At 29.5% G+C, this 12653-nt stretch overlaps 1 protein-coding gene across 1 annotated transcript in view; it reads left to right on the top strand.

The window, feature by feature from the left end:
* Positions 1-4403: 4403 nt before the first annotated feature.
* LOC108906690 overlaps positions 4404-12653 on the top strand; it is a gene marked incomplete at its 3' end in the record, with an annotated part of 175344 nt that continues 167094 nt past the window's right edge. Inside the window, exons 1-2 of the mRNA XM_018710023.1 lie at positions 4404-4410; positions 5655-5818. Of these exons, the coding sequence (XP_018565539.1) occupies positions 4404-4410; positions 5655-5818 (171 nt within the window). The remainder of the gene's footprint in view (positions 4411-5654; positions 5819-12653) is intronic.

The raw sequence follows: 12653 nt of genomic DNA, 5'->3' as shown, positions 1-12653 counted from the left end.
AGTTTTGCTCTTACGTATTACTGCAAAACTAATATCTGGTTCACTTTCACAATTTGAAAGCAAAATTAAATTTTTATGTTAATTTGGTAGAATCTTATCTTGATTTGGGTGGAATTAAATGAAATATATTTATTAAGATTTTATAAAATTGAGTATGTTTGAAATTCAAAAGTAGCCGAAAAACCCTTTTAATAAACAACGAACTTCTTTACAAAAGATAAGAACAAAAGTATGCAGCAAACTGCTGGTAAAACTGATTAGTCTCAGTAGTAATTTTTGCAACCGTTTACATAAAAAAACTCTTCTACGCATCAGTAAATATATTTTGTCAACGAACCCAACCTAAAATTGTTTTATGATAAATTCTCTGTATTGTCTAAATTGTATTTTAAGGAGCGTGAAGCACTCAACATGTAGGTATTGTGGACAAAACATTAGATATCCCAAATTCATTGAAAGTAAATTTTTCAAGGACTGTCTGAGCCCGTTTCCACTTTTTCTGAATGCTCTGAAAAAGTCCATTAACTTTCTCCAAAACAATATTACATATTACTCAAGCTTAAAACTGTAACAAGAGCTGTAAAGTGACTGTAACGTTTCGTAAATATTAGCTTGTTATGCTGCAAAAGTAATTATTTGCTTAAAATTTGCGTATACTTAAGAAACAATTAAGAAAAAGTTATTTGCTGACTGTTTTGTTCTCCGAACATGTAAACACAACGCCTTAAAGTAAACAGTACCTACCATTCTCTTAAAAAAAACATTATTGACTTCGTACCATGTACGTATCTTTAATGCATAAAATGAGTCTCCTTTTATAGACACTTCGTAGATGCTGTTGTAATACAATGGATTATTATTATGTATATTGTGTAATTGAAGAAATAATGAAGTTAAATTGCAAAAAAATATATGTTTTTTAAAAACATCAATACAATTTTCACTATTGTTTGCGTATCCAAAATTTCACACTGGAAACTAATAAACAAAACAAAAATAAAAATACTAAGACACGCAGTTCAGTTAAATTAAGTTTCTATAAATAATATTATTAATTTTTAAGTTAGGCGCGACGTTCCTTTTTCAAGTATGTTTATTTATATACTGTCTTAATATCTGAGTATAGAAAGTCCGCTGTCGCTTTTCGTGTCTATACAAAAGAGGTAATAATAAAGAGGGATTTAAAAATGTTTATTTTTTCCTTGATCGAAACGAAAAAAGACAAGTTGTTTGTCATCATTTTCCGTAATTTTGCCCTAATTGGAACGACTTTATATCTCCACAGAGATTCCCATGGTGCGACACGAAAATAGTCACTCTGAGAAACAAAAATGTTTTTTCAAGTTCAAATGTTTCTTTGGATATTTGAAAATTATTAATATGCTAAAGCGTTGTACCAAACATAAATTAATATTCCATAAAAAAATCCAATTTACCTAATATTATTTTAACAATAACACCCATAATTCAATTTTACGCTTTTTTCTTCGGAATACTTTCCATAAATTTTAGGTGTGTACTAACATAGTGCAGCAAACTTCCAAGAACCAAGAACTTGAACCAAGACCACAATTTATTTAATAGAATTAATTGTTTACACAATGAATATTACCATATAGTTAACAGATAATATAATCTAATTGATTTTACAATTACTTTTTACAAAACTGACAAATCTAACAAGCAATCAGTAATCTTTTCACGCTTTTCAAAATTCAAAGCAATGCGTAAACGGTTTTAATTTTTCTCTAGTTTTTTCTGGGTAAGTGGTATTGAAACTCAAAGGACAATAGACAAGAATTTCATGCTTGTTTTTTATTTCTTTCACTATTGTCTTTTTATCAGAGAATCAAATTATTTAATTGCTGTGTCAATTGTAAAAATCAGTGTTAACTGATTAACAAATAGCTATAGATTTTTCCAAATTCGAAAATTAGTTTTTGTTGAGGGTATTTCTGTTTTTGTTATCAAAACAAATAAAACAAATTGTTTATTCAATTTTTTTTTAGAAATGATGAAATTTACTTGTTTTAAACCGTTTAAATGTTTAAAAAACATTTTAACTAGTTTGTACAAGAAACTGTTTACACATAAATTATTGGGTTTGTTTATATCCTATATTCATAGTTAATTTCCGCAATTTCATATTAATGATATTTAACATTTAACAAGGTATATTGTTCCTGCTATAAATAATGTCTGCTATTGTTTCAAGTAAAAGTTATGCAAACGATGAATCAAATCTAATTACTTCACTAGTTGTCACACTCATTTTTGGCGACACGAATTGCTTGCTTCTAAATTACAATTTTATGCAGCACCGTGAGAAAAGCAGCTTTTTCTACCACTTTCACGTTTACAGCTTTTTATACTTACAAATTTAATGTTCTGAAGTTAGTGAAGAGTTTGTATTCTTTCAAAAACATCATCAATTATATCTTTACGATTCTTGAAATAATTTTTAATCTACCTATGATATATAGACCGACCGAAATAACTCATTTAGAGGGGAAAAAAAAGAAAATTGTTACCTGAACTTTTATAAGTGGAAATGGTAAAGGGGCTTATAACAAACCAAAAAGAAATAAATGCGTGAGCAGTGGTGACGGAGGGTTGATTTGGGGGTTTGAAAAGTTGTGAAAAATTGTATCATTGAGATTTCTGGCGAAAGTTGACGTCAAACAAAAACGTATCCAATACAAAAGTTGTAAATCATGCAAAAATCTACAACTTTTGCAGAGGTCACTATTTAAGATAATCTCAAAATTCCCGAGAAAAATGAGAAAAACTGTTTTTTTTTCTGATTTTTCGTTTTTTATTTCTCATTTCCGCAAAAATAATTTAATTTTGACGAAACTTGGTGAAAGTATACCTTTCTGTGTCTTAAATAACTGCAAATTTTTTTAAATAAAAAAAATCATGAAGTTTCCGAGATATTCATTTCTTCCTGCCCGAAACACTTTTTTTCAAAGTAAAATTCTACTTAGAAAAATCATCGTACAGAGTTCTGCCGGTGATCATTTTTTTCTTTTTGACATACTTTTTGGTGGAATAAAAAAATCTGTAATCACAGTTCAAAAACATGCTCAAAAATGCAAAAATTCAGGATTAAAAATGACTAGATTTTGTCATAAAAATAGCAGCGACGTATTTAAAAAAATTAACCTGATGATGACCCCTCGAAGACGAAACGTCAGATTGCAAAAATGTTGACACCATTGGATAGAGCGAAATAAGTGGCAATGTAAATATGCAATTTATTTTAAAATTCGTTTTCAAATAAAGCCAGAAAAAAATTAAACGGTTTTGTATAATTTCGTTTTTTTGGATTGGATATTGCGTCAACACTAGACTTTGCAGTTGATACTTTGTATTGCAGAAATCTCAAATCATCCAGAGATAATTTATCATTCAAATATCATTAAAAATAAAATTCTGGGTCAAACAATGAGACACAATTTTTTGTATTTTTTTCTGTAGAATTGAATGGTGTAATCAGTTTTTATTTTTTTTAATTTAAACGAATTATAAACAATTACTGAAAAATTTATTGTTGCAAGTCATTTTTAATTTTTTTTTGCATTTTTGAGCATGTTTTTGAACTGAGATTACAGATTTTTTATTTCACCAAAATGTATAAATGTCAAAACGAATAAATGATCACCAGCAGAACTCTGTTCGATGATTTTTCTAAGTAGAAGAAGAAGAAAAAAGTGTTTCAGACCGGAAAAAATTAATATTTCGGAAACTTTTTTTTGTATTTTTAAAATTTGCGATTATTTAAGACACAGAAAGGTATACTTTCACCAAGTTTCATCAAAATTAAATTATTTTTGCGGAAATGAAAAATAAAAAACGAAAAATCAGAAAAAACCGTTTTTCTCATTTTTCTCGGGAATTTTGAGGTTATCTTAAATAGTGACGTCTACAAAAGTTATATATTTTTGCATGACCTACAACTTTTGTAGTAGATGCTATTTTGTTTGACGTCAATTTTTGCCAGAAATTCCAATGATACAATTTTTCACAACTTTTCAACCCCCCAAATCAATCCTCTGCCACCCCTGCTCACGCAATTATTGTTTTTAGGTTTATTATAAGCCACTTTTACCATTTCCACTTATAAAAGTCCAGGTAACATTTTTCTCCAAGTGTAATTTGGTTGGACTAATAGAGGTATTTTAAGATTTTGGTAATTTAGGTACATTACAAAGTTTATTTTAAGATTTTGCATATTAAGATTTTATACAATATATCAAGAGGCAGATATTTAAAAAAAACAAACAAGTTACAATTTTTTTCGATAAAAATTTGTGTAGCCAACTGGTGTCATTTAAGATACTTTAAAATATTTTTTACCTTCTCATAGAAACTTCTTGACAATTGTTACATATATAATAAAAATGACTAGTATGTTTTCTGCCCATTTCAATAGAATTGATATCTATTTAACGTGACAGATGATTATGAGTTACGTATGTGATATGTATTTTTACAGATTGTATAAATGTAATGTTTTATATTTTTATTAAAACAATTAGTTTTTATGTGGTCATAAGGATTGCAAATATTTTGCTGAAAAAACTTTATAAAATTATTTCCATAAGTATAAGCAAAAATATTGTCATTTTGTTCTATCTTTAACATGTTACTTATATATAATTTTTCAACTTCGACATACGTCAGTTAATTCTGACTTATGAGACATAAACGCCATACACCTTTTTGTGTCAATGAAGAGAACAAAGCAACAATTAATACAAAACAAACTATTGTCGTCTATGTTTGCCAAAAAAATATAGACAGGCAGTAATTAGCTCAGTGTTAAACAAATCGAATTAAAAAATAATGGTTATATGTAAATAGGTACAAAATATGACAATTTCCTAGAATCCGGTAAGTTTGAATCTTCTAATAAAGACAAGACAAACTATTTATATATTTTTTGATTTTTGAATTTTTTGTTGAGAATTATTTCTCGTATATTTTCGTGTAACATATTTTGCAAATAATTTTTGAAAATTGTTTGAGGACGCAAGAGATTTTTCTGGGATAAATTCGAATATTTTAAGATAGCTGTTTCGGTTTGTCTACTTTGGCTGGGCAAAATGTAAATCCAAACATTTCTATTCGACTAGCATCAAATTTTTATGAAAAGCAAAATTTATCTGTCTAACATATCATATACATCTAGATTTGTGGTGTTTTAATGGTATTTTAATAATTTTAAAAGGTCTTCTGTGACAGATAAGTGTTTAGTGTTGTGGTTTTTGCGTCTGTAAGTAAAGACTAGTAATATAAGGTATAATAAGTTTTCCCACACATTCTCCACTGATTTCACGTGTTTTTATTGCAATCTTTATCTATTTTCTCCTTTTTAGATGGAGTCATTTGGTCCATAAAGCACTTTTAGCACGCTTTTCACTGCACACACAACTAACATAAAACCCAATACACAGATAGAAATCTCTGTCGGCCAGAATTTAACACTTCTTATGCGATTTTTTATGGACATTTTTATACGCCGTATTCTCGATCTAGGCGTGCTCCGTGTTAACCTTGCTCTTCAAATTATTGCCGAAATCTGCGCTTTACAGCGTGGAACCGCTCAGAGCGTAAGCGCTAGAGGAATAGTTCTCGGGCATTGTAGTAAGATAACACTCCGGAATGGTCTTATGACCTAGAGAGAAAATATTCTTTGGGTTGGAGCGCCGCGCAAGAGCTTCGTAGAAGGCGTACGCTGTTCAGTCGACCAGCAGACCTCAGTTCGTCCACTTCTCCTTCTTCATTGGTGTTCTTCCCCTCGTTCTCCTTACCGGTGAGTACTTATCCTTTTAGCTGGTGACCCTTTGACCTCCGCTTTCTACCACCCTCGCTACCGCTTGTTCTCTTTTAATCGGTGACAAAGACGCCGCGGTGATTGTACTCCTTAGAAAGTGTTGGCGATAACGCTGATGGTCTATTACGCGGAAGATGCTCGGAGATATCGATAGTCGGTCAGACGAGGAACTCTGTTCCTGTACTCGTAAACAAGTAGTTTCACTATGTAAATAAGAAGTGTTAATTGTTACGCAGGAAGTACCATTAATCAGTGATGTTTCGCAGATTCGATGAAGGAATTGTGATTTTAGAATTTTAATGAAGAATATATTAAAAAAAAAATATTTTTCAGACCTTAGATTTTTTTTCAATATTTGATATTAATTTAAATTTTAGAAAAAGTAATTCTGAAAATGTCTATATTTTTGAGTGATAAAAAATTAACATAATTTTAAAATTTATGAATGGAAAAACATTTCTCAATTCTAAAAATGTTTACTAATTAAAAGTAGTTACTAAAAAGTATTTCAAAATAAATTGTTAAGCAAAAATATTACGATAATTAAGAAAAAAAAAATCGAAAATAAAATTTTCCCCTGGAAAACAAAAATTAATTTTTCTTGGTTTTGACAGCAAAACAAAACTTCACTTTTTTTATTGTGCACTTCCTAATTGTGATTTTTTTATTAACTTTGTTAGTTTTTGGTAATATACCGCTGACATAATATAAAATGAAATAGGAAATAACCAAATTTTCGGTACACATATTTACAAATTTGGATTTTGACGTCTATCTTTAAACTATACTGTGCAGTGTCAAGTGTTACGGAAAAAAGTGCATTTTTTTTTAAATAATATATGTATTTTTCAATTTCTTTTTTAATTAAGCCTTTTGCTTCAAACTTGATAATTTCTTGTTGGCAAAAATCTGAGATATAAAAAATATGAATGAGTTGTGAGACACCAAATTACTTGACTGGCTTTTGTTGACAAAATAATTATTAACCATAACTTTTTCGTTTGTGAAATTTAAAAAAGTAAATATACAGGCTGTTACAAATTCGCTTCTCACTACAATGATCTCGGAAACGGTAAGAGATACGAAGTAGCTTAAATGGGGGCAAAGTTACGTAATCAGGGAACCAACATTATGCCTCTAAAAAATCAAGGCTAACATGATTAGTTTTCGAAATATTTGAAAAAAAAACGAAATTTTGGAAATCCGTTTTTTGTTTAATTTCAGCCTTATTTGAGGTGATATTGAAAAAGAAAGAACACTTTCTCATGGCTACTTTTTGCCCTCTATCGAATGGCATAATCAATTTTTATATGTAACATTTCGCTTCTCCAGGACCATCATCAATTTAATTTTTTTTAAATACGACCCTGGAACCCAGCTCGAACCAGATTCAGACGTTTAGACGAAAATTCATCTTCAGTTTCTTTGTTTATTGAATTATCGTACACTGTAAGTATCGTTAGACCCTGTGAAATCCATCTAGTTATTTAAACTATTACCACCACGCATTAAAATAATATCACTAATAGTGTTTTATTCCCGTGTCCATAGTTATTTCTAGGCTTCTCGAGTGGTCAAAATTCAAACAAATTCCGATCTATTTTTTTCAGGATATTCATACAAATACATCTGACATGCTCTTTCACAGTTGCGATTACAGATATAATAAATTCCGATAATATTACGTTGATCTTCATTTTTAACCTGTGCCAAAACGAAAATATTTTTGAACATTTACTGAAGTATTTTAAAGAATAATATTCAGTTGGCGTTTTGGTTGTTCATATGTATTTTAAAAAATTAATTTGTCATAATAAAATTAAAATTGTAATAATGTTTTAATTTTGACGCAACAATTTATCGAGTTATGGATGACCAAGTGATGGTAATAGTTAATAATAAATGTTTTATTGTAATGCATGGTGGTAATAGTTTAAATAATTAGATGGATTTCACAGGGTCTAACGACACACAGTGTACGATAATTCAATAAATAAAGAAATCTAAATAAAAAATTTAGATAAATTTGGAACGAATACACTGAAGATGAATTTTTCGAGACAAAACGTTTGAATCTGGTTTGGGCTGAGGCAGTATAGTATTGAGGGTCATGAAGACTTACAAAAAATGAGAATACAATTTCTAGGGCCGTATTTAAAAAAATGAAATTGATGATGGTTCTGGAGAGACGAAACGTTACATATAAAAGTTGATTATGCCATTCGATAGAGGGCAAAAAGTGGCCATGAGAAAGTGTTCTTCTTTTTTCAATATCACCTCAAATAAGTCTGAAATTAAACAAAAACGGATTTCCAAAATTTCGTTTTTTTTTTCAAATATTTCGAAAACTAATCATGTTAGCCTTGATTTTTTAGAGGCATAATATTGGTCCCCTGATTACGCAACTTTGCCCCCATTTAAGATACTTCATACCTCCTACCGTTTCCGAGAGCCCTGTAGTGAGAAGCAAATTTGTAACAGCCATTATAGGTGCACTTATTATTGGTAACAAACTGTATGAAAAAAACTTTAATGTTAAAGCTCTAAAAAGTTTAAATGACTCCTATGTACTGACTATGACTTTTTTGTTTTTGTAATTTTATAAAAATAAACAATTTGATATTAAACATTTTCATAATGTGTCGACAACGTCGTCCATCTTCGACAAAAAAACGTTCTTTAATTTGTAATGAAAAAGAAAGTTCAAATGTACCTACTTTGCAATTTGATTGAAAATGCCACATTATGTTATACAATGGTAAATATTAAAAACTTTTAAGTGATATTTAATTGCATTAATTAATTAATAATTTTTTTATTACTAATTTTTTGAAAAAACTGCATAAAAACCAGTTTGAATAAATTTTCTGGAGGTTAAGCAGGACTCTTCATACCCCTTAGGGTATTGCAACTTTCTTTTGTACATGCTGTTTCTTATCAATATTAAGTAAACCAAATTAAAAAAAGAATTAAGAAAAGTCAGTACTAAAAAAACACAACTTTGAGGTTATGTAACTCATTAATATTTAATTTTTCAAAAAGTGTCGTAGAGAGTTATGCCATTATACTTTATAATTATCTTTTTTGTATTCATTTCTGGTACACCCTGTACAACATTGACCGTGATGGAGGCTCATCACAATTTTTTCAACTGACTTTTATTTGAATGTCAAGTGGAAGCTCCTGACTCGTTGACTTAGTAGTGCTTCATAGAAAGTTGTTAGTGTAGTTCGCGAAGACATCGGGGAGAGATTTATAAGAGCGGTCATATTTTAAGCAAACTTATATAACAGATTAGAAACAAAAAGATAGTGAGCATATTTGGTTTCACTTTTCTTAGAACCAGTATTAAATTCGTTTTTGCAATCGCTCTAGTTGTTTACCGCTTGTGACAGCAGCAGTTATACTTCGCGAAATATTTTAAATTTTTGTAAAAATACGTTTGTTCCAAAATTTTCGTTGCAAGTGTCTGGAAAAAAAAATATCCGAAAAAATACTATTTGGGAAAAGAAAATGGTTTTTTCATCATCGTCTTTTTTGTGTTAAAAGTAGTTGAATTTGTTTGAACTGTGGTACTTCTACTTCCTTAGAAGTTCGTTACACGCTTTGTTGAACAGTTATTGACATTTAATTATCAAGAGCATTTATAACGAGCCATGTCTTTACTGCAATTAATTAACCAGCTAACAGTAATGTAAATTCCCGACACTGAACTGAATAATATTTCCAATGTGAAGGCATTTTTTATGAATATTGATCGAACATGTTATTTCCACAATCTCTGGTACATAAACCACTGCATTTCTTTATCCATATCTCCGACTTATCTAAACATTCGTTGTTATAAAGTAGATATTTATACTAATTCTACTCAGCATCACAGCAGGCGAATAAAAACTGTCGACATCTATATTTAACCATGCAGTAATAATTGTAATTAAGACTAACATTGACCAGGCGGATACATTTTTGTCTGTGTTCATCTGTGATGTCGCAAGTTGTTTTGCAACAAAGTTATTGTTCTATTCTATGAATTATTTTAAGCTTGAGAACATATATGTGGGTTTGCATGTATTTTAATTACTGCGTCGTTGATGATTCGGAATTATTCATAGAAGAGTTTGTGAAGAGAATACGCGTTAAGACAGACAAAACCCATATTCCCTTGGATTATGGATTAAGAAAAATAAACATATGTTATGTTATTCATTCTGTAATATACAAAAAATATCTATAAATAAACACAGTTGTAGTGATAAATTGTAGAGAATATACTGGGTGTTTATGAAATATGAAACTATAATGAAACAGGAAATAGAAAACGCTACTTTAAGAACAAGTTTCCTATGAACATTGAACATGGATTCAGATTTAGATAGAGGCTCTTCAGATTATACATAGACTGCAACAATTTGGTAGAAAACAATTTTTTGTGCCTCAGGCACAGTGGCTGAGGTTTCTTTGAGAGGAATGAATAATTATTAAATGATTGATGACAATTCTTTGATATAAAGTAAACCTTTTTCTTTATACTGGATTATTTACCTCATATTTTGCAAATTTTCAATATATATGTATATATATATATAGTTCTGATAAAAAGAAAATAATCCCAAAATTGTATTCGTCATTCATGATACCAATCAATTTATGCATAATGACATTATTAAAATAGAAACCGTAGACAATATGAAAATTACTATACGTCAATATATCAAACAGCATATTCCGAGAATCTATTAAAATTAATATCAGTGCTGGAGTTATATTTTATTTTAATGTATGATCTTTTAGGCATTTTGCGAAGAAAAGATGAATGAACAAACTAGTTTTATTAACTCAGCAAGAAATATTGTGATGCATGGGAATAACTTCAAATCGACAGTGGAATATCCCCTTTTAATTTTTCAGTTTAGTAACGTGTAGTGCATATCAGCTAAAGTGAAATATGTCCGGGTATCATACCTGTCGCTCACGTAGGATTCCATGAATCACCCGCAAATACGAATGCAGGTACATTGGAATCATTGGATTCGGTTACAAATCAGTACCATTTTATTATGTCATATTTTTCGTAACTGCAACAACAGATGTGTTTGTTTTTCGGAAACAGCTCATAAACGCACGTAGCTGAATTTAAATCAGCGTTTTTTGCTGCCTGATTAATAGAGGCTGTGAATTGTATTTCACCGCACGAAAGCTGCTTTTATTGTATCGGCACACATTGGTGTCAGGATAGCCTGAAAAACGCATTTTTGCTTGCAATTACGCTTAAATTGAACACTTTCATGCTTTGGCGGCTTGACTGTACTAAAATGAAAGGTTGAAATAAGCATTTTGGATTAGTTGATATTATATATAATTAGGAATTTTTTTATCAGTAGCTAGACTACAAAAAGTGTCACACCGTTCCTGTATAAAGTGTAATTCTTATAAGTGATTTACTAGCTGTAGAATAAAATTATACTGAATTAAATCATTTTTACTAGTCAAGGTCACTGGAATATTCATTTAGATTTATGTATGAACAAATAGCTACCTTCTAATCCTAATACAACACTAAAATACAGACATTTATTCGTGTTTCAAAATATTGTTTACTGCACTTTGAAATTGTAATTAAATACGTTTAGTTAAGGTCTCCTTACGGTATTTCCTATCATGTTACAATGTTAATACCACGTACAGACAAATTCCCAAGTCTGTCCTTCAGGGGAGGGATAGACATTTTTAATTTTAAAATGTAAACAGAACAGAAATTAAGGGATATTAAAAAATTCCCAAAATTTTGTGTGATTTTCAAAGAGCTGTAACTTGGAGGGAAATGGTCGTAGAAAGAATAAAAAATAAGGAAATTGAAGCTTCAAGTGTCTAGTTTTCAGATCTGCAGTTTAAAAATGTTTAACGTCAGCAGTTTTTTAGTAATCATAAGAAAATCAACGGAAAAAAAATTTGTAAATTTTTGCTTTTTTAAAAAGTCCTATGGAATTTTTTGGTAATTTCATCATAAAGCTCTTATAGATAATTTAATTTTATACGCCTTTTTAAAAAAGCAAAAATTTACAATATTTTTTCGGTTGATTTTCTTATGTTTACTCAAAAACTGCTGAAGCTAAAAAATTTTAAACCAGATCTGAAAACTAGACACCTGAAGCTTCAATTTCTTTTTTTTTATTTTCTCTACGACCATTTCCCTCCAAGTTACAGCTCTTTGAAAATCACCCAAAATTTTGGGATTTTTTTAATATCCCTTAATTTCTGTGCCTATTGTATGTACTTACGGCAGTGAATAAAACTTTGGGTTGACTATTTTCAAGTATGGAGGAGAACGATGAATAGAATATGAGTTGATAGCACTTTTATGTGATTCTATAGGGGTTTGTATTCGTTTTTTGATTTATTTCAAATTTAACAAATCCGACTTTTTCAATAAATTTGTATTCATAATTTTGTTATAATTGTCCTCTTTTAGCAACATAAATACTGACACTAAACTGATCATTATAAATTCCATTAATGTAGAGTCCAAAGAACATAACTCTACCAAGGTTTGAAATTACTTTTTTGTTCTTATTTCAGATCTTAATAAAATCATCATTAGGGTAAGAAAAGAGTTCACTGATTTTGTGTAATTTAAAAATAAGTATTGACCTCTTTTTTATTAGCAAAAAGTCGTTAATAAAGGCAAAAATGCATTCTGGAATTATCTAAATCAAAAACGCACTGAATTAACAGCATTGGCATGTAAAGCTTTTAAGAATAATGTAAATAAACCAATTGAAGAAAAAAGTACTATCAATATCTTGACATGTCC

Source organism: Anoplophora glabripennis, unplaced genomic scaffold (genome assembly GCF_000390285.2).
Source record: "Anoplophora glabripennis isolate ALB-LARVAE unplaced genomic scaffold, Agla_2.0 scaffold64, whole genome shotgun sequence".
In the NCBI taxonomy this organism is placed as follows: Eukaryota; Metazoa; Arthropoda; class Insecta; order Coleoptera; family Cerambycidae; genus Anoplophora; species Anoplophora glabripennis.
Note: the sequence above shows the minus strand (reverse complement) of the source record. Positions and strands in the feature narration are given on the sequence as shown.